The 23,384-nt window shown below is 34.6% G+C and overlaps 2 protein-coding genes and 1 pseudogene across 2 annotated transcripts; 1 reads left to right on the forward strand and 2 right to left on the reverse strand.

The window, feature by feature from the left end:
- Nucleotides 1-480: 480 nt before the first annotated feature.
- Nucleotides 481-4,086, reverse strand: LOC132067914 (ribulose-1,5 bisphosphate carboxylase/oxygenase large subunit N-methyltransferase, chloroplastic-like; annotated as a pseudogene).
- A 4,612-nt stretch (nucleotides 4,087-8,698) lies between these two features.
- LOC132067915 (ribulose-1,5 bisphosphate carboxylase/oxygenase large subunit N-methyltransferase, chloroplastic) lies at nucleotides 8,699-12,767 on the forward strand. Its single transcript, XM_059461319.1, has 6 exons — nucleotides 8,699-9,264; nucleotides 9,362-9,390; nucleotides 10,112-10,323; nucleotides 10,745-10,870; nucleotides 11,272-11,676; nucleotides 12,292-12,767. The coding sequence occupies exons 1-6, from the start codon at nucleotides 8,777-8,779 to the stop codon at nucleotides 12,505-12,507; spliced, it is 1,476 nt and encodes a 491-aa protein (XP_059317302.1). The 5' UTR covers nucleotides 8,699-8,776; the 3' UTR covers nucleotides 12,508-12,767.
- A 7,594-nt stretch (nucleotides 12,768-20,361) lies between these two features.
- LOC132067916 (uncharacterized) lies at nucleotides 20,362-21,286 on the reverse strand. The gene has a single exon (XM_059461320.1). It carries the CDS (start codon nucleotides 21,191-21,193, stop codon nucleotides 20,621-20,623), a length of 573 nt encoding a protein of 190 aa, XP_059317303.1. The 5' UTR covers nucleotides 21,194-21,286; the 3' UTR covers nucleotides 20,362-20,620.
- Nucleotides 21,287-23,384: the final 2,098 nt, after the last annotated feature.

The raw sequence follows: 23,384 nt of genomic DNA on the forward strand, positions 1-23,384 counted from the left end.
TCTATTTGAATGCGAGAGAAGAAATGAAGCGACAGAATTTTTTTTCAAAAAATAACAGCTTTGTTCATCCTTGAGATATTCTGAGTTTGTTTTTTCTAGTTTTCTCCTTCTGTTGAGGATTTCACAAGAAGACAATAAAAAACTGCTCTTTCATATTATTTACATCAGATAAAAGCAACCTCTGAACAGTGGTGGATCTAGAGTGGTATATGCGTATTTAGGAGAACTCAATAGCTTTTGTGCAAAACCTTTTTATGTATTAAAATATCCATTAAGGGCCGTTTGGCCATGGAAATTTTTTCACTTTTTTCCGGAAAACGTTTTCACCTTATTTGGAAATCAACATTTGGCCATGAAAATTCCAAATACAACTTGAAGTTGTATTTGAAATTTTGAAAACACCAAAAAATTTGTTTTCACTTTCAATACATTCAAACAACTAAATATTCTTTGCAAAAACTATAACCAAACACAACTCCATCTTCAACTTCAACTCCAACTCCAAAATACCAGATTAAGTGAAAAATATTTGGTTTTCATGGCCAAACGCCTACTAAATATTTAAAAGTATTTGAATGTGAACCCAGTTATTTAACTTGAGGTTATTATAGAAACCCATATATTTTAAATTACGATACGCCTTTGCGTCTGTAGTCCAAGGTGTATAACTCAACTAGAGTGATCATAAGGTCAGCAGAGAGTTACTTGATCTTTAAGCCTCCTTTCTTGGTAGTATTCTAATTTATCTAGTTTTAGTTCTCTTTCTCCAAAGATATCGTCGATTTGTTGTAAAACCTTCTTCTCTCCGGCTCTTATGCCAACAGCTATCTGAAGCCTTGAACTGAGGTTCCCTTTCTCCATCAGTTTCTCATCCTAGAATAATCATTATGTTCAATTCCAAAAATATGTATACTACATAATGCAGAAATAAAGTGGTTTTATTCGTAGGATTCAGAGTCCACATACCATAGTATTTAGCAGAGTGATTTAAAGGAAGGTGACAATGAAAACATGGACTACTAGAATATAGTAGGACAAGAGACAATGACAATGTGATAGTAACACAATTAGTTAGTGATGTAAATTTTACCTCTTCAATTGTGGTGTGATAGCCAGAAAGTGCAGATTTGCATGTACCTCGTACGACTTTACATATGAGCTCTTCATTTGCTCTGCCGACAGGCAACTCGAGATGACCCCAAACATCATTTCTGGAAATTGATTCCAGTAGGAAAGCATCAGTTCCACCAAGGGCAACCAGCCTTAGATATGGAATCAGAGTAGGCGGGAGCGATTGTCCAAGTTTTACGTTAAACTCAGCAATTTTTCCTAGGCCATTTGACTCTGCTCTATCCATCTTGTCCTCTTAAAAATCGTCGGACTCTGATATTTCCAATGTTAATGTAAATGCATGCCAAGCTGAATTTGGTTCGATGAAGCCATAGCCAAAAGCGATATCAGCATTCCTTTTGTTCAAGCCATATTGGACTAGAAACTGTCAAAATCACCACATATGTAATGTAACATTTTGGTATGAGTACAATAAAGGTTTTAGTTCTAACAACATATGAAGCAAACTAGGCCTGCTTTAGACTCTTTATAGCTGGAACAATTAGATGAAGTATGTGTCTTCTATTCCATTCATTGTATGTTTTTTTATTGGTTAATCTTATTATTTTCATCCTGGAAGACTTTTATTTCATCAATGTATGATCCAATAAAATGCTACATGATGCACACAATTATGAGATAGGAAGTAATGAATGGTTTTCTTCAAAATGTTAGCTTTTCGATGAACAATAGCAGAATGACTTGTTTACTGAAGAGATTTTCTGAATTTTGAAAAACTCAGAAAGCCTTACCTGGTCGCCAGCCTTCAGTTCTAATGGACTTCGAAAATAAAATAACAAATCCCATGAGAACAGACCTGCTGGTCCCTCAACTTCTTGGACATGACCTTCTGTGGCCACTTTGGCACTATGGTTTGCCTGATAAGTAAATCATTCGTATAATGTTATTCACCAATCGATAGCCAAAAATATGGTGAAATTCTATATTGGCAAAGAATAAACGAAAAAATACTGATAACAGTCCCTGGACTCAATTAATACTCGTTTCTAGCCGAAATTGAAGCTTTCGTGTCTATGTAGATGTAATTTAATCATCAACATACTTCTGAATCAATCTTGCAACTAAGATGCATTATGAAGTATGACTTGGTAATGCATTGTGGTCTTCCTATAAGTGGTCATTCATCACTAGAAAACTTCAATTGCTTATCCATGTAATTTTCATTTACTTAATATCTTACCAGGTCAGCAAGGGGGACCAGCATTAGATTTTGACTCCCAATACTGGAAAAGGCCCTTGATTTGAGTATTCCATATGCCCAGAAGAAATCATCCAAGGTTATAGGAAAAGGGAAAAGCTGCTTGTTACGAAGTATGACTTCTTCCATTTTTCTAAATTCATTTTGCCAATAATCTTTCACACTCATTGTTTCGCTTAAAAGTTGACTCCCTGCAAATGATAGGACTACAAAAGTTTAATCACAAGTACCTACAAAATTTAAAATCTTACTTAACCAAACATGCAACATCACATTTCGTATCTAAGAGCAGTTTCATCTTTGCTTAGAGACAGTGCCATCCCATTCTACATATTTCAGAGTCCATAACTCAAATGGTCACTCAACTATCCAAAATTATCTAATAAAGTCATGTTTCTTTTGAATGTACCAAAAAAGTCACTTAACATGCATATATCGCTCAGAAGGTCACTCAACCAACCAAATACCTATTTTATCCTCTAAATTATCAACCTTTGTCGTTTTTGCTTCTCAAATATTATGATGTTTTTTCTCTTTTTAATCTATATTATGGCCTTATCTATACAACAACCAGGACAAGCCATGACGCAATGGTAGAGTTGCTCCTTAGGTAACCTAAAGGTCACAGGTTTAAGGCGTGAAAACAGACTTTTGTAGAAATACAACGGTAACGCTGCATACCATATACCTAACTCTCCCCTACCCCGGACTAGCCAGGAAGTACTATGTAATGAAGTAAGCACTTTAGTAGCAAAACAAGACTTTAAGTTCTACAAAGTGCACGGTGCAACAATATTTACACAGTCAAGTCAGGTCCCTATAAGATAATTAGTGGTAAACTATCTAAGTTAAGACATTAATTAATAACCTCGTAAAAATGGTTAGTAGTTTACTACTATCACACGTTAAACCACATTGATAGAGTTAAAAATAAGTTACACCTCCATCATGAATACAAGAATCTGCAAATTTTACAAGGAAAGCAGATTACCTTGAATCTCAGAGAGCTCCTCTTCAGACCTGCACTGGACACAAAAATTATTCATAGAACAAAAAAAAGACACAAAAGGAGTCACACCAATATATAGTGGAATCAGTACACTCTGGAAGAACACCTATGTAATATTTCCACTTGGAATCATCCTTCCATTTCTCCCTCAACGAGAAAAGAGAGAGACAAATCCAAGGTTCCAATCCAGAACACACATTCCCAAGTTCAGATAATTCAACTACATCTGTGTTTATCCATAACCTTCTAGGTACTTGTAGAACTGTCTCCCCTTTAGATATATCTCTCTTAGCAACTAATCCTAAACCTTCAGGTACAATTCCTGGTTTTACAGGTGTCTTTGCTGTTACAACCCCTTCATCACATAGCCACTGCCAAAATGTTTGCACTGGTTGAGGTAGTTTTGGGTCAAGTTCTGTTGACTGAAATGAACTTATCAAGAATGGTTTTTGGAAACTGTGTAAAGCTTGAAACTTTGTGGTTTTGAGTGGACAAATGAAAGAAGAAGAAGGTAAAGGGTGTAAAGAGAAAACAGAAGCCATTTTTCTAGCTTTGTTACACTGAGTGCTTGTTCAGACACTGGCTTTATAGTTTGATAGATTTCCATATGAGGTTGTTATACAGTTAACATGCCTCCTTTTTTGTTTTGTTTTGAGTTTGCTTTACTGAGCACCGCATAACCAAGAAACAAATGACTCGTTATGGTGGGGTATCTTATTACCTTCGATTTGTCGTTTGATTTTTCAAATTCTATCCAAATAAATATCTCTCCTCCAATTATTTATTCTTTGAGAAAAAAACTTACTAGAAGGGCTGATTTACAGGTACCAGATAGCCAAGAAACAAATGACCGGTTATGGTGGGCCAGTGGGCTTAAAAATAAATATATTTTTCATACTTCATTGCCTTCAATTTATCGTTTGCTTTTTCAAATTCTATCAAGATTTTCCTCCATTCAATTCCTTATTTTGAGAAAAGAACCTACTGGAAGGACTGATTTACGGGCACCACATAGCCAAGAAACAAATGACTGGTTATGGTGGGGTTGTTAGCTTTGAGGTGTGGTCCTCTTATTATGGTGTTCTTTGCGTTCTTGGGTAATATTTTTCTCCTTCTTACAAATAACTTACAGATTCACTCTACAGATTGATGGGCACTTGATTTCCACTGCGAAGTTTATCGATGCTCTGAAAATCCCTTACATAGTTACATTGCCCTTTCTTTTGCTTTCTGTCCAAAACAACAAATTAAAAGTAATGACACCAAGAGAATTTGTTCTTATTAGAGAGTTTAGCACCAATGAGGTAATGATACGTACCATTATTCAACTCGTTAAACTGAGATAAGCTCACTAATCAAACAGAAAGAAAATCACATAGATGAAGTCTGAATATAGTTGGTAGAACCATTATGATTAGCATCACAAGAGTAGTTTGGTTAGTTCTTTTTTCTGATCTACGGTTGCATGCTATTAAACTGAGATGCATAGAGCTAGTTTACTTTTGTACGGACGTATTACAAGGTAAATGATAATTTCTAATTATGTACCATAAAAAACAAAGAATAACTCGCAACTTACACGAATAACTATCTTTTAAGGGTTGTTAACAATTAGTAGCTACCTTTTGTCAATTTACAATTCGTAGCTAGTTTATGGCAAATTCGCTCAACCTTAATTTCTCTGAATATATGTGTCTTCAAAATGATTGTATTCCAATGCATTTAAATAGACGACAGAGCTGCGTATTTTATTGTATTTATATATTGATATATCCTTTTGTTTTGGCTGTACATAGATCATTCAAACAACACATACAGTCAAATATATATAGTTTGCCCAAAAATACAATCATCCCAATACAATAAACTTATATTTACACTAAAAAATGACGAAATACACTCAAATCTGAGATACAAGAAGGAGAAGAAGCCATGGATTCCGATTAAATACACTCAAAAAATGACGAATACACTCAGATCTGATATACAAGAAGGAAAAGAAGCCATGGATTCCGGTCCAATCTCCGTTCAAATACAAAAAAATACACTAAATTTTTTGACAAATACACTCAGATATGAGATCTCATATTTGTTACTCAAAGATCTCATGTTGTTCAGCAGTCTATCGCACAAGCAATAGGCGAGTACGATTCATGAGTCCAAGTTTGATGAATCCTGTCTAAGGCGAGGAACCGGCGCCGGAAGATACATATCTGAGTTCAATTTGAACACTGAGTCAAGTTTCGCGTGGCTCCGGCAAGGAACTGGCGCCGGAGGGAACCCGTCGAATAAAGGATTAAAGAGAGAGAGAGAGAGAGAGAGAGAGAGAGAGAGAGAGAGAGAGAGAGGTGAAATACAAGCTATAAACCTAATGTATTTGGTATAGCTATGAATGGTAATTTACAAAATCACTGTAACTACTAAATATAAATAAATTAAAAGGTAGTTATTATCAATAATTACCTCTTAGAGGTAGCTATGCCAAGTAATTTTTTCAAAAAAGAATGAAACCTTCAAAAAAGTGGTGGTTTAAATTAGAGCAGCCCATTATGCATTCATTGGGCTTGAATGACACCAGCCTATTATCCTTCCACTGCACAGAGCGGGAGCTAATCGCTGCTCTGTTCACCAGCCTCACGCAGTCCACCCCGTTTTAGGAGCCCAGCAGCCCATGCTTTCAATTGGGCAACATGACCCAACTCTGTTCTTGGATCGGGCAGGCCAGAGAGTAGCCAACAAGCCCTACCTTCTGGACAGGCCCAATATTCCACCATATTGATGCCCTCACCTGGGTTACAAGCCCATGCTACTGAGCTAGAGCATATGAGCTTTGTTCCCTAAATAAAGAAGCAAAGAGCTATATTTATCAGTCACTAATACACATATTATGTTCTTAAGAATTGAATATCATGCTGTGATACTCTTAGCTTCTTTAGTTGACTTATTGCAATTATCAATCATCCCAATAAAAAAGAGATGTTTTGAAACCTCTTAGGCGGTATTGATACATAATTTCAGTCAATAGCCAGCATATTACTTGGAAAGTAACGGGAATTGATCGAACTTATAGGAAAAATACAAGAATTTCAATTAAAACATCAGAAAATGGAATTACATAACTCTAGTACATTGAAAGAATGTAAGGAATGATAAGATAAAAAACTATTGCCACCGTCGCAAAATAAGTGCCGTTTTCCCATTTCGAGAGTCAATTTGCTAATCTTTGAACCTAAATTGGATTATATCAACTCATTATTCTAAAGTTAAAATTTACAAACCGTTTGGACATAAAAAAGTTCTTATTTTTTTTCAAAAAGAAAATCAAAATATTATTTGTTTATACATTTGGCTGATCTTTTTGTAAGTCTTTGAAGTTTCAAGTTTGAAGTGAAGTATCCTTTTCCAGTCAAAAAAACCTTTAACTTTTACTAACCAATTCTTCAAACTTGATTAATCAACCAAACTAATTACCAATGATTATATGTATTTTTCGAATACATTACTGATTATTTTTAACCTTAACACGCATTTTTAATTTTTGTCCTTAATTGCCGTATCCATAGAAAAAACTCTAATTACGCACATTCTGTCAAATGAAAAAACAAGTGGTAAACAAAAAGCACTACTCTAGTAAGGAGTATTTTGCATAAAGGATTCTTGACTCCCTAAAAAAGGCTTAAAAAAGCACATTCTGGCCAACAAAAAGAATCCCCAAAAGGAAAAAGAAATGAAAAAGAAAGAAAAGGTCATGTATTAACTGGAAAAAATGACAAAAATGATCCCTTATATTTGAGGCTAGATTCAAGATAATCCCTAAAGTATGCATTGAACAATTTTGGTCTTTTAAATTTGTCAAAAGTTAACACTTTTAGTCTCACAATTTATGTTGGTTAAATTTGACAAAGAAACAATGAAAAAAAGAAGATTTAAACATAAACACCAAGAAAGTTCCATCAAATCCTAAATTGTGCAACACAAAAAATTGCACTAGACACTAAAAGGGGGAGTATAAAAGGTAATACAAATTACACCTCAAAAAGTCGTACTAGACTCTGAAAATAAATAAAAAAAATACAAAAAATTGTTCATTTATGTGGGTTCCCGCTAATTTCCCCTTTTTTTCCATAACTGACATGTAGGGGTAAGGTCTACGTATACTCAACCCTCCCCAAACCTCAGAGGCGGACCTAGAATTTTAAGTTTGCGGAAACCACTATTTTATACATGCAAAAACCTACAACTAGCCACAAAGACTGAATAGGAATCGGGTCAGTTAATTTTCAATTGATTCGATTAGGTCTATTAGGTCTTTTATTCTTAAATAAATAAATAAGTTTCGTTTAGTTTAGCTTTTTTCGCACTTGATTTAAATATTTAAATTCTATTCAGCTGAAAGAAATTACCCAAAAAAATAAAAAATTGAAAGAGCACATTCATTTAGATAGATTGACAAAAATGTAAATTTCTACATTTTTTTTTTGCTAGATTAATTTACCTTCAATATTTTTGAGTTAGTTTTTCCATCTTAATTATTAAATTTTATGACAATTATTTGCAAAACAAGAGCTTCACATTTTTAATCTATGAGAATCAACCAAAATGTCTAGTAAACAAATCATTTTAATCTCTCAAAAATAAAAAAATTACTGCCAAATTGTATTTCAATTTATATCAATATCACATCATCAAAAAGAGAGAAAAAGCATATATTAAATAAAATAATTCAAATTACTTATCAAAGAAGTTTGCTTATGAAGTAAGATTGAATTATAGAAACAAAATAATAATTGGTGTAAATAAATTAAAAAGAAAAGATGATGATAAAGAAGCAGGAGAATGAGAGTATTTTTTTTTTTTTAGCAATAGTGGAGAACGAAAAGAGGAAAAGAAAAGGAAGAAAAAAGAGAAAAGCGAGGAGGAGACAAATCAGTTGTCTTTAGAATTAGTTACCAAAAAATACTTATATGCAGAATCGAACTCGGATGCTCAGTGAAAGAATCTCTGCGGCCTACATTAACCAGTGCCACTAAAGCGCCTTTGTGCATAGGCAGTGCCATTTAATGTACTCATAGGTTTTCTTACAGATATTTACATATACACTCAAAATTTTTGCCGAAGTGTGCGGGTGACGTGGCACTCCTATCTCTTAAGGTAGATCCGCCCCTATCAGATCTCACTTGTGGGAATACACTGGATATGTTATTGTTGATATAGTTTGATAAATATTTGGCAGAGACTATTAGCGTTAATTTATTGCAAATTTAAAAGACCAAAATTAATCTGTACATACTTAAACGACCATTTATAACTAACCTCAAACACAAAGGACCATTTTCGTCATTTTTCTTGTGTTAACTGTATAACAACCTCATCTGGAAATCTAGTTACTTTGATATCCAGTGTCTCAACGACCACCTCAGTGAAACAAAGCTACAAAAATGGCTTCTGTTTTCTCTTTACACCCTTTACCCTCTTCTTCTTTCCTCTGTCCACTCAAAACCACAAAATCAAGAACAAAGTTTCAAACTTTACACAGTTCACAAAAACCATTCTTGATAACAAATTCACTTAAGTTAGCAGACCTTGACCCAAAAATACCACAAGAAGTGCAAACGTTTTGGCAGTGGCTATGTGATGAAGGGGTTGTAACAAAAAAGACACCTGTAAAACCAGGAATTGTACCTGAAGGTTTAGGATTAGTTGCTAAGAGAGATATATCTAAAGGGGAGACAGTTCTTGAAGTTCCTAGAAGGCTCTGGATAAATCCAGATGCAGTTGCACAATCTGAAATAGGGAATGTTTGTTCTGGATTAAAACCTTGGATTTCTGTTGCTCTTTTTTTGTTGAGAGAAAAATGGAGAGATGACTCAAAGTGGAAATATTACATGGATGTTCTTCCACAGTGTACTGATTCCACTATATATTGGTGGGTCTGCCTTTAATTTGTTTCTTTTTTTGTTTTTATGAATAATTTGGGAATTTGTGTTGCTAATGAAGGTTGCTTTGTATGTTCTTCAGTGCAGGTCTGAAGAGGAGCTTTCTGAGATTCAAGGTAATTTGCTTTCCTTGTAAAAACAAATCTTTAGCAGGAAAACTGCAGATTCTGATGGAGTTAAGTTATATCTATTGTCAGTGTAATTTTGAACTCTATCAGTTTAATGTGATATGTAGTAGGCTATTAACCATTTTTACCAGGTTATTAATTAATGTTTTAACGTAGATATTTTACCAATAATTATCTTATAAGTGATCTGACCGACTTGTGTAAACATTTTTGCATCGTGCACTGTGCAAAACTTAAACTCTTGTTTAATTACTAAAGTGTTTGCCTTAAACCCATGACCTTTAGGTTACCGAAGGAGCAACTCTACCATCGCTTCATGGCTCGTCTTAGTTGTTTATATTGTCATTGTCTTTAGATTTTGGACTATTGAGAGTTATTATATGGTTACAAAATCTTTTGAAGCTTGTTTCTAGCTTTGGATGCAATCTCGTATATTGTTAGGCTAGTTGATGGTTTTTTATGTAACCTATGAAGTTGTGATCCCTTATGACTTTGTTAGAGATAGTAGTAATGCATTTATACGGGGTTGTTACATGATTGTCTTGATTATACTCCACAATCAAATATGTAGAATGTGATGGCATTGTCTCTAACTATGATGAAATTGATCATAGCTAGATAAGAAATGTGATGTTCCTTGCTTGGTTAAGTGATAATTTAAGTTTTCGAGGTACTTGTGATTAATTTTTTTTGATGCTATCGTTCGCAGGGACTCAATTATTAAGCACAACGATGAGTGTGAAAGATTATGTGCAAAATGAATTTCAAAAAGTGGAAGAAGAAGTCATACTACGTAACAAGCAGCTTTTCCCTTTTCCTATAACCTTGGATGATTTCTTCTGGGCATTTGGAATACTCAGATCAAGGGCATTTTCCCGTCTTCGGAATCAAAATCTTATTCTGGTCCCCTTTGCTGACCTGGTAAGATTTTAGGTAAATGAAAATTACTTGAGCAATTGAAATTTTCTACTGATGAATGACTAATTATAAGAAGCCCACAATATCTCCTAGCAAAAGATAATGGAAAATGAGAAAAAGATTGAATACTAGACGACAAGTTAAACCTAAAGCTTCATGATCTTTCATTGTTTAAGTAAGGAAAGAAGAAAGTGTTGGATTCAGAATCAATGCATCTTAGCTACAAGATTGATTAAAAAGTATGTTGATGATTAAATTACACCTATATAGACATGAAAGCTTTAGTTTGAGCTAGAAACGATATTAATTGAATTGATGACTGTTGTCAGAGTTTCTTTGTTTGTTGAAGTTCTTTAGTATTTCATCATATTTTTGGCTATAAAACGATTGTTAAATAACTTTATATAAATGGTTTACTTATCAGACAAACCACAGCGCCAGAGTGACCACAGAAGATCATGCCCATGAAGTTAGGGGACCAGCAGGTCTGTTCTCATGGGATTTGTTATTTTCTTTACGAAGTCCATTGAAACTGAAGGCTGGAGACCAGGTAAAGCTTACTGAGTTCTTCAAAATTCAGAAACTATCTTCACTACAGAACAAGTCATTCTGCTATTGTTCATCGAAAAACTGACTTTGTGAAAACAATTATCCATTACTTCCTATCTCCTAATTGGATGCATTATGTAGCATTTTTGTTGGAACATATCCTTGAAATACAAGTTTTCCAAGATGAAAATAATAAGATCAACCAATAAAAAACATACAATCAATGGTATAGAAGACACATACTTCATCTAATTCAGAAACTCTCTTCACTAGACAGCAAGTCATTCTGCCTTAGTAGTTTCTTCATATGTTTGATTGAAGATTTTAAGTACTTCCATTAGAACTAAAACCTTAATGAATTCATGTCAAAATGGTATATAATAGTTCTGGTGATTTTGACAGCTTTTCATCCAATATGACTTGAAGAAGAGCAATGCTGATATGGCTCTTGACTATGGCTTCATCGAATCAAGTTCAGATCGTGATGCATTTACATTAACATTGGAAATTTCAGAGTCTGATGATTTTTACGGGGACAAGCTGGATATAGCAGAGTCAAATGGCCTAGGGGAAACTGCTTACTTTGACATAAAACTTGGACACTCTCTTCCCCCTGCTCTGATTCCATACCTAAGGCTGGTTGCCCTTGGTGGAACTGATGCTTTCCTATTAGAATCTATTTTCAGAAATGCTGTTTGGGGTCATCTTGAGTTGCCTGTTAGCAGAGCAAATGAAGAGCTCATATGTAAAGTCGTACGAGATGCATGCAAATCTGCACTTTCTGCCTATCACACCACTATTGAAGAGGTAAAGTTACATCACTAATCAGTTGTGTTACTATCACATTGTCATTGCCTCTTGCCCTTCTATATTTGGTCATCCATGTCTTCATTGTCGCCTTCCTTTAAAGCATCCTGCTAAATTCTGTGGTATCTGGACTCTGAATTCTATGAATAAAACCGCTTTGTTTCTCCATTATGTAGTAAGGGGTCGTTTGGTTCGAAGACAAGTTATGCTAGGATTAGTAATGTTAGGATTAGTTATGCTGACATTATTTCTTATCGACTGTTTGGTTTGTTGTATTAAAAATAACATGCATGGCATATTTCTTAAAAAAATTATTTGTTTACAAAAATACCCTCCACATTCTTTAGCTTTGAGGGACGTCAAGGGAAGTTTTGTCTTTTAATCATGCTTATCCAGGAATTAATAACCCTGGTATTATTAATGCCATAGTTTACTCTGTGTAAGAATAGTACTGAATAGGGTGTATAACTAATACTATTATTAGTTGCACTAGACTTATAGTTGCAGCAAATATTGTGCTAAAATTTTATACCAGCATTATTCTACCTAATATACCCTACCAAGCGATCCTTAAATGTATTGTTTTTTTGGCATTGAACACAATGATTATTGTAGGATGAGAAACTGATGGAGGAAGGGAATCTCAGTTCAAGGCTTCTGATAGCAGTTGGGATAAGAGCAGGGGAGAAGAAGGTTTTACAACAAATCGACGATATCTTTAGAGAAAGAGAATTGGAACTAGATGAATTAGAATACTACCAAGAAAGGAGGCTTAAAGATCTTGGTCTTGTTGGAGAACAAGGAGATATTATATTTTGGGAGCCAAAGTAAGGAACTTTCTGCTGATCTTATGATCAGTCTAGTTGAGTTATTACAGCTTGGACTTTAGAGGTTACTTTTAATCTGATGTAAATAATGAAAGAGCAGTTTTTTATTGTCTTCTTGTGAAATCCTCAAGCATCAGAAAGAGAGAAGCTGAAAAACAACCTCAGAATATCTCAAATGTTGTATTTGATTGAGGCCATCATTATCTTCCATTTGGCCTCTCATCTAAAGTTGTTATTTTTACAAATGATTTTTCTTTCACTTCATTACCTGTCTCGCTTTCTAACAGAAGAAGATGCACTAGAACTGATGAATCTATGGCCATCAAACTCAACTTAGCACAAAATTCGGATTTGCTTCAAGTACCCTTTTTAGGCATGACGTTTAGATAAATATTCAAATTGTTACATATCTTTGCTCCACAAAGTTCTTGTTTTCAGGCACTAGAAAATCCCAAAATGAAAAGGTGTACTCCTTACTCAAGTTCCTAGTGAAGAAGGAGCAAGATTTCGGTGATTCCGTCTTTTATTAATACTTTAATCAAATCAATTCAAACAAATTAAAAAAAATCTTAAGTAATCTACTTCTCATGCCAAGATAAATCGCTCAACCCTTAGTTGCTATCCAAAGAACCTTGGGATGCATATACTGTCTGTATATTATTCCATTCACTTTTTTAGGTCCTGATTTCACCTTGATGGTTAGGCCACCACACTCTTAAAGTCTACACGCGATAAATAGGTTCATGAAACTATAACATATTTGCTTATTTGAATATATTTTCTTTAATTTCCACTGGCAAAAAAAATGGTTCATTACACAAAATAAAAGCTAGCTTTTTTACGAGATACAAATAGAAATTCCTCTTTATTTGATTTGTTACGAAATTGACCATAGATCAGAATCAGATTACGTAAGAACCAACTGCAAATAGTCTATAATAAATCATGCGTATAACTTAAATGACATACAAAAACAAACTGAAAGAACATACACATTATATTTTCCCATGAAACCCATGGTATAGAAGCTACCAACAAGTCATCTACTTCAACTATACAAATAAAGCATGCAATATTTTGCTTGTTTGAACGTACAGGTATAATGCTCATGTACAATTACAAATTAGGCCAAGGCATACATTCCATACCAAAAACCATATTAGCACCACAAGGATGACCGCAATAGCGAGAAACGCGATATGCATAAACTTGTGGAATTTGTGACCATGTTGCAGGTGATGATGATACTACGGATTCCTTTCCCTTTCTTTTTCGGATTGTTACTATTCCCTAAAGACTACGGACTGCATTAATCACTCATGAAGTTGTTGATTTCCCAGCTATCATATATATTCCGGAATAATAATGATTTAATTAGTGATATTAAATATGTTAATTTGCACTGATAAGGTTAAAGATACACTTCTTTTCTTTTTGACAAGTATTGGTTGATTCTGTATATTGTATCAATATTATAGGTTGTATATTTCCATTTTCTAATATTACAATCGCAATTCTTGTATTTTTCCTATCAGTTCGATCATTCTTTTCAAAATAAATTTCCAGCTGAAATGATGACTATTGTCTAAACTTTTGTATCGATAACATTTGAGTGTTCAGAGCATTTTATGGTTGATAATCGAAATAAGTCAATAGAAACTTAGAATATCACAACATGATAACAATTTTCATGAAGTTGATCTTTACATTACTCCAAAAGTAAAAGAACTATGTCCTAAATCCAATAGCAGATTAAGAAGCACCTAGTTAGAGAAAAAAAGAGGAAGAAAGAATAATAATTTTTCTTTCCTAAGACATAATTTATCCTTTCGTTTCCATTCTTTTCCCACATCGTTGATGAAAATACATATCTACCAGTTTATTTGTGTAAGGAAGTATAGTAGATGACGTCGAGCTCAGCAGCGTGGGCTTGTAACCCAAGCGGGGACATTAATGTGGTGGAATATAGGGTCTGTCCAGAAGGTAGGGCTTGCGTGGCTAATTCTCTGGCTTGCCCTGTCCAAGCTCAGAGTTGAGTTCTGTGGCCCAAGCGAAAGCATGGGTTGCTGGGCTCCTAAAGCGGGGTGGACTGCGTGAGGCTGGTTTCACAGAGCAACGATTAGCTCCCGCTCTGTGCAGTGGGAGGATAACAAGCCAGTGTCATTCAAGCCCAATGAATGCCTGATGGGCTGCTCTAATTAGACCACCACAGTAAGTTTCAAATTTATTTTTGGTGTTGAAACACTTAGTGACGATTGTGTGATGCAAAACTGAAATGAATTCTTAAATCTTTTTGGGTTGGTTTTTACAAGATAACACTCCAAAATATATCCTAGGTTAGGGAAAACGAACATCTATTATGGTTCACAAACATGCAAAGACATGTCCAACGCTTTAACCGTGGAAGGATAACAAGCCAGTGTCATTCAAGCCCAATGAATGCCTGATGGGCTGCTCTAATTAGACCACCACTTTTTTTGGGCTGAAAAATTACGTAACGTGGTCCACTCTATTCGAGTAAGTTTCAAATTTATTTTGGTGTTGAAACACTTAGTGACGATTGTGTGATGCAAAACTGAAATGAATTCTTAAATCTTTTTGGGTTGGTTTTTACAAGATAACACTCCAAAATATATCCTAGGTTAGGGAAAACGAACATCTATTATGGTTCACAAACATGCAAAGACATGTCCAACGCTTTAACCGTGGAAGGATAACAAGCCAGTGTCATTCAAGCCCAATGAATGCCTGATGGGCTGCTCTAATTAGACCACCACTTTTTTGGGCTGAAAAATTACGTAACGCGTGGTCCACTCTATTCGAGTAAGTTTCAAATTTATTTTTGGTGTTGAAACACTTAGTGACGATTGTGTGATGCAAAACTGAAATGAATTCTTAAATCTTTTTGGGTTGGTTTTTACAAGATAACACTCCAAAATATATCCTAGGTTAGGGAAAACGAACATCTATTATGGTTCACAAACATGCAAAGACATGTCCAACGCTTTAACCGTTGTAAAAGTATGTATGTACAGTATTTATTTTGACTTCTCTAAAAGCAATTTTCCTTATAATACATCGGTAGAAAAGTGAACTAGCTGTATGCATCTGAGTTTAATAACATGCAACCGTAGATCAGAAAAATCAAGGCATAGAAAGAGCTGATTATTTATAGAAAAGAAAAGGCAATGGAACTGCTAACGAAACTACTTTTACGATGCTAGTTAATCATGATGGAACTACCTCACACTTCATCTATGTGATTTTCTCTCGTTTGATTAGTGAGCTTAGCTCAGTTTAACGAGCTGAATAATGGAGTGTATCGTTGGTGCTAAACTCTCTAATATGTACAATCCACCTTTCTTGGTGTCATTACTTTTGTTGTTTTGGACAGGAAATGAATTACTTCTGAAAGGAGATTTGGCTTTGTCTAGCAAAATTGTGCCTATGTAACTATCCCCACAATTAGGCAATGAGAATGATTTAAGCAACCAGACGAAAAGTGTTGTGAATCAGGCCCAGATACACACTAACAGGTCTTGGGCCGGGTCAAAAGGCTTATTTGGGATCCAGGCCCATTTAGTAACTAGTTAAAAAGGACGAAGAGTTAGAAAGAGCGGTTATGCGTATTGTTGAGATGTTGAGAAAACTTTCTCTTCATCTCATCCCTTGTCTCTGAATCAAAACTTCTCCTCCGCATTCCTCTATATGTGTGTTTCTGTTCCTTTTAAGGATTATATTCATTATTTGCTTGTCGTTTCCACTTCTCAGTGGTAATTTGGGTTTCCAGTGATTATAATACATATCAATATTGAGTTTGTTGCATTGATGCTTTCATTGATCGTACTCCAATGACTTCGGTGATACTAGATAGATTTAGCGGTGGCAATCCAGAAGGGCGGAACGTTATTTCACCTAGCTTGGCTTCTTAGAAAAGGACTGGCTACCTCTTGCTTCCTTCTATCTCGATGGTGCTGCTTGAGATTGGTTCCAATGTTTATATCGCAACAAACAATTTTTTGATTGGAAGCATTTCACCAAGAAATTGGCACTACATTTTCGGATTGACTCAAAGCTGATCCATAACCATGTCAACATTGCCCTTGATCTGATGCGAAATTTGGACAAGAAACATTATCTGCCTCACATCTTTTTGAACAATGAAACATTAGAGGAGGTCTCAGGAATCTTTTCTTCTCTTATATTTCTCAAAAATAATTTTCCATTAGAAGACGAAAAAGACTCTTCTTCACTTATATTTCTCCGACGGTCCATTTGAAGTAGTTTCTAATTTTAGAGTGTTGGATAGTTCATTTTCCATTTTCATTTAATACAAAAACATAGCCAGCCTAAATATTTAGATTCTCGATGCACACTGTCAAGAGAGACCAATATGAGAAAAAGACTTAAAAATCATCTTGGAACTGCTTCTAGATTTCGAAACAAGTGTCTGTCAAGAGAGACCAATACGAGAGACTTAAAAATCATCTTGGAACTGCTTCTAGATTTCAAAACAAGTGTCAAGCCAGCAATTTCCAAAATTTCAACTGATGGCATTGAAATGTGCAACTCTAGGTGAAATACAGGTCTTCCAGGCAAGAATAGCAATATCTAGATCATTTGAACATAGCACTATGTAGAAATGTAAGATTCCCACAACATTAAAAAAAATTGGCTGCCAGAGATCCTGGTTGGACTAAACAAGACAGAAACTTTCAGCAACAAAGCACAGTAAGAAATAGAAAGATGCCGCAAAAAAAACTTCACCTCTTTACCCTTTTTTAACTCTCTGTAATTCAATGTTTAGCAGTACCACCGTACGACTATCCCACATACTGCGATAAAGTGTTAAGGTCATTTTGAATTGGCTCATGTCATAAGAGAAGTTTCTCTTTTTAAAAGTTGATGTTTTCAGATTTCCCACACACAAGAAACCCTAACTCGGTGATAGCCTAGAACTCCTTTGGTAAGTCAACCAGGGCGAAATCATAATTTTTACCAAGCGAAAACAATAATATGCGGTTTTTATAGTTCCATATGACTATTAAGACTAGTACACCAGCAAAACTAAGAAGGAAGGAGCTGTCTCTGATTTAAGCACCATTTTGATGGTCAATAACAGCCGTTGTACTCACTTCAACTTCTATGTTTTCTTTTTTTATCCTGCCCTACACACCAAAAGGATAAATAATAGGTGAAACAGACCATATTCTAGCTTTTATCATGCCACATAATCAGATTGAAGGCAGGGCTAGGACCTGCACACAGAATGCAAGTACGAATATAGAAGGTACAAATTGATAAACGCCATGGTATACATCGCACTAGGAAGTATGCAGCCTGTGAGGGTCATTTAGTTTTCTGTTGATACCATTTCACAGGTATTGCATTGGTATTTTGTATGATGGTCTTTAACAAAAGCCCCATCTGTATGAAAATAATTTCTTTTGTGTTTGGAGCACAACAGGAGAAAATCTTAAAACAGGACCAAAAGGTAGAAAATGTAAGCATCATTACATTACTTTAGCTTTCATGAAGTAGCCTATCTTTTAAAAAGATCATTTCTCTATGTTACTTATTCATAAAATGGCCAACCTACCCGAATCACATGGCTAGAAGAGCTACAAGATAATGAGTTTCAATCAACAACAAAGAAATGAGATATAATGATCTAAAGTGATTAAAAACTCTAGCAAAAGTCATATGAAGAGTACTAACATGAGCCCCAGGAAGTTTTACACACGACCTAGAGCACAGTGCTGAATGCAGGTCTAATGTTAAGCTGCTGTAAAAGATTAACCACATTTTCCAACATAAAACGGTATTTTCCTCTTGGTATGGCAACAAATATTCTCTTCCGAATATCTGGTTGAGCAGCAGTGCAACAGGATTCACAACAGTTTGTAGTACATATGCAGAGGACAACATTAGTGGCTTTAAAATGCATCGCACATGCAGATACCCGTCATTATGACGATATGATGGAACATTTAGTAGCATGCAATTATGAACGATCAGGTGATTAACAGCACCACCAGGATAGAGTTAAGATATCTACTTCATTTGTTCTGTCAAGTCTTTATAGGAATTGATAAAAGCCATAGATGGTAAGGATGCACATATTTACAGTTCAGTCACTTAAGATTTTTGCAGGCAACAGCATTGAAAAATGGACTCAGAGCAAAGGCAAAGAATGGGACTACAATTAAATTTTTTGGTCAAACCATATTTACTACTTGTCTTTAGCAAACAATTGAAAAACCAAGAACTCAGGTACGGCAGCGAATAAGCAAATGAAGTTTAGTTGATGTCAAACTCTATTAGTACTAGGAAGGATTAACTCTTACCAAGCAAGAGCTCTTTAGAACTAAGTAGTTTGTCATTAAGAAAAGTTAAACTATAATTTCAGCCGAGCTCTCCAAAACATGGAATTGATGTCATCGACGAGTAATGAGACCAATGTCTCGCTCTATACTAAATTAAGATAAAATTAATAAGCTATATGACTGGCTCCTGGATCTTAACAGCTAATCATTTTTTTTTTTAAAACACCCTTCACGATTGGCTACATCTCTTAGCAACTGATCATAGGATGTAAATAAGATGCGATAGGCACATTACCAACCTCTAACAAATACAATCTAGCATTCTTATCTTGCTCATTCTATTTCCCGCTAAACACACATAACATAGAGAGTGTAGCTGGTCTTCAAAAGACTCAAAACAATAACCAACTAGTATTCAGATCAAATTCTTACTTATAGAGGAAAAAGAACTGGATCAAATTTCTTGAGACACAGTAAAAAGTCAAAAGCTCGCAGAAAGAAATAGATACTCCTACACTGATGAAGAATACAAGATGGAAAGTAGTCAATCCATCTGATTTTCATTAATGCATTCACACATTAATCAACAATTACTGTATACCAATTTTTGAGAAAGGTAATGACAACAATTACTATACCAATTCTTACAGCAACAGCAACAAATTTAACAATTCTTATTAATCAAAAAGTAGCTAATAACCAAATGACAGAACTTACAGATCAATAGTTAAAGGTAATCGCTGGAAATTTCCTTCTGCTCAGTCCAGCATCATTATATCATAAATCAGAAGAAACTACAGAGTCTACACACAATTTCGCCGAGTACACAAAAGATACAAGGCAAATGCAACCAATTATTCAGTTCAAGAGAAACCACGTTAAAATTTAAGGCAACTTCAATATAGTTATTGAAAAAAACTGGATCAAATTTCTCGAGACACAGTAGAAAGTCAAAACCTTGCAGAACAAAATAGATACTCCTAAACTGATGAAGAATACAGGATAGGTAGTTGTCAATCCATCTGATTAATACATTTAAACAAAAATCAACATTTGCTGTACCGATTCCAACAGCATCAAATTCATTTTTATCAAAAGTAGCTAATAAACAAATCATAAATCAGAAGAAACTACAGAGTCTACACCCAATATCTCCGAGTACACAAAAGCTACTAGGCAAATGCAACTAATTATTTAGTTCAAGAGAAACCATATAAGGTTAAAATTTGAGGCAACTTCAATACAATTATTGGAAATTATATCATTAGCTAAAAGATCTCTCTTTTCTTCCCTCAATTCAAAAGAATCTCCCAATTATCAAAATCACCTATAACCCCCCACCCCCCATAAAAAGATCAGTTTTTTTTTTTTTTTTTTTTTTTTCTGATTGTGCAGACTTACTAACTATCTGAATTCCCTTCCAATTTGGTGTCTGATGGCACCGATATAGTGTCGCTGCCTTCATAAATGCATTTACACATAAATCAACAATTACTATACCAATCCAACAGCAACAAATTTAACATCAAACTCTTCTGCTCAGTCCAGTATCATCATATCATAAATCAGAAGAAACTACAAAGTCTACAATCAATTTCGCCAAGTACACAAAAGATACAAGGCAAATGTAACTAATTATTCAGTTCAAAAGAAACCATACTATTGGAAATTATATCATTCAAAAGAATCTCCCAATTTTCCACTTTTTAATTATCAAAATCGCCTATAACCCCAAAAAAAGATCAGTTTTTTTTCTGATTATGCAGAGTTAATAAACCTTTCTTTTTTTAGCTAAGAACTACTTGAATTCCCTTCCAATTTAGTCTCTGATTGCACCGATACGACGTCATTTCCTTCATTCTTTTGCTCTTCCTTCTCCTTTTCCTTTACGTCTTTCTCCAAATCTTCTTGTGCAGCTTTCTCAGCTTGTAATATAGGTGCATAATAATCAGCATGTGCTTCCATACATTTCTTTAAAGCTGATGTAACTTCAAAACACTTTTCTACTATATCTTCTTTATTCTTTTCACCTTCTTCAATACATTTTTCCCACTCAGTAAATGAATCTTTACATCCACCACCTTTCATAAACAAACAAAACCCACATTCACCCTCTTCTTCTTCTTCTTCTTCCTCGTTTTCTCCCAAAGATGTGTCGTTTTCACCAATTTTTTCCTCATTAGGGTTTTGGTTTTTGCTGGTTTCGGGTTGATGGGTCGGGTCAATTTCGGATTTTGCTTCGTGGGTCGGTTCAATTTCGGGTTTTGATTGGTGGGTCTGGTCAATCTTGGATTTGGATTGTGAGGAAGACATGGTGGTGGAATTTGGGGAGTTAGGGTTTGAATCTGAAAGAAAGTTTCCCATGGCTGCTCATAAACCTCAACTTAAACCCTCTTTTTCCAGAGAATAATTAATATTTTACTTTTTTGTTGACATGGCCTTTTTTTTTTTTCTTCTTATAACTTTCTTTTTCTTTGGCAGAAAGTCACGTCCATTTTCGTTGTGGACAAGTCAGAGATGGTTAGTTAACAAAATCAGAAAATTAAAGGAAAACTAACCCAAATATCCCTAAAATACAAAATAATTACCCGCTCCATGCCCCTTATAAACTAATTAACCGCTGTACTCCCTGGCCCAAAAATATTTACCCGACGTAACCCCTCGCCTAAAACCCTTTCTCCATGATATCATCGCCGTATATTTATATGTCGTGATGGTATCATGGAGGACTAAGAAGTCCTTTTCTTAGTCCTCATGATACCATCTCAGTATATTTATATATCCCGATGGTATACATGATCTGAGAGTCTTAAATTAAGTATTGAACGATCATAAATGATCTGTCACAATATATGTATATAAGATGATAGTATCATAGAGGGCTTTTTTCGAGAAAAGTGTGTCTTTTTGAATGAATAAACATGATCGTCCATAATACCATCTTAGTATATTTATATATCATGATGGTATCATGGAGAACTAAGAGAAGGACTGAAGCAGTCTTTCATGATACCATCTCATTATATTTATATATCATATTGGTATCATAATTTGAGGGCATCCCGGATAAATAGTTTTGATTTTTTTCTTGGGGTACGAAAATAATGGGCGGGTAATTATTTTGGTTTGAGGGGGGGCGTGTTGTTTCCCCAAAATTCAATCCTTTTTGTTTAAGAGAGGAATCTTTTTGCACCCTTAGGTGTGACTCAGTGGTCAATGAATTGGTGTGCCCTAGCGTTCAATGAAGTGGTTGAGAATGATATCATATTCAAATCCAAAGAAAGACAAAAAGTACTAGAAGGTATCCCATGAAATTAGTACGCAAGCTCGGACGCGGTTATCAAAAAAAAAAAAAAAAGAGAGGAAATACTGCTTTTCCATTATCCATATATTCTTTATCTTTAGGGGATCAATTTTGATTAATATTTTTGCAGTGAAATTATTTTTGCATGACTAACTTAAAAAAATTAATAATGTGCATGATTGAAATATATTTAAAAATACTAATCAAATTAAGTGTTTAAGGGTCTATTATACGTTGTCTTACCCTATATTTCTGCAAGAGGCTGTTTCCATTGCTTAAATCCGTAACCTCCTGATCACATGACAGTAACTTTACCAGTTATCCAAGGCTCCCCTTCAAATTAGGTGCTTATATGATCAAATTAAAAGGAAATTTAGCAAACGGATTTGTAACTTTTATTCAGTCAAATTTATTAATGCCAAATAAAAAGATCTGGTCTTTTTTTTCAGGGTTGGCACAACAGAACTAGTATCTTTTAGATAAAAATTAACCTTAGAAGAGAAGATAATATAGATTACTCCATTTAATATAAAAGGAAATACACATGGTATTATTGGTTTAAATTCATCCACAAAAGGAATGTTACAACGTATAAAGTTAGGGAACACATAACAATATATCACTAGTTCGAAATTATTCTCAACGAACAACTGCACCATTACGAAAACTAGATTAAAAATAAAAATTGCTTTGGTCCGCTATGCCAGCGACTTTAACAATATACAATTAAGCAATTTTTAAAAATATCCCTTTTGTACTCCTCCTCTGGTATACAATTAAACAATTTTTAAAAATATCCCTTTTGTATTCTTTCTCTCCTCCTCGTCACAGATTTCAAATTGTTGTATGCCAGGCAACATTTGACATGTGAATCACTTTTGCTGGATCCAAAAACTCAAAAGTTTGGAATTTCAAAGATTGCTTTATCCACCTTTAACTTTACTTATAAATTATAATAGATCAGTGCTTAGGAAGAAAATGCGAAAAGCCAAGCAAAAGAGAGTAGTAATATTTAAACACAAGTCTACGTATCAATTTTTAGTAATTGGCTAAAATTTTGAAGTTCCTAATCCATCTTTTAAATCATTAGGCAAAGTAATAACTACGGGGACTTGTCATTTTAATGAATCCACATTCATATATTTTCACTATTGTACATGAAGGTATCACCTCGAATTGGTGCACCATATCAAGTATATACTGTATATGCAATCTGCAGCTCATAGTTTTTCTATTAGAAATCACTAGTAG

Source organism: Lycium ferocissimum, chromosome 8, assembly GCF_029784015.1.
Source record: "Lycium ferocissimum isolate CSIRO_LF1 chromosome 8, AGI_CSIRO_Lferr_CH_V1, whole genome shotgun sequence".
Classification (NCBI taxonomy): domain Eukaryota; kingdom Viridiplantae; phylum Streptophyta; class Magnoliopsida; order Solanales; family Solanaceae; genus Lycium; species Lycium ferocissimum.

Excerpts from the sequence above, each read along its gene's own strand:
- LOC132067916 (XM_059461320.1), bottom strand. The coding sequence starts at position 21,193 with ATGGGAAACTTTCTTTCAGATTCAAACCCTAACTCCCCAAATTCCACC.
- LOC132067915 (XM_059461319.1), top strand. The coding sequence starts at position 8,777 with ATGGCTTCTGTTTTCTCTTTACACCCTTTACCCTCTTCTTCTTTCCTC. Across the intron at positions 9,391-10,111 it reads GGAGCTTTCTGAGATTCAAG|GGACTCAATTATTAAGCACA; the intron begins GTAATTTGCTTT and ends TATCGTTCGCAG. Across the intron at positions 10,324-10,744 it reads TGGTCCCCTTTGCTGACCTG|ACAAACCACAGCGCCAGAGT; the intron begins GTAAGATTTTAG and ends TTTACTTATCAG.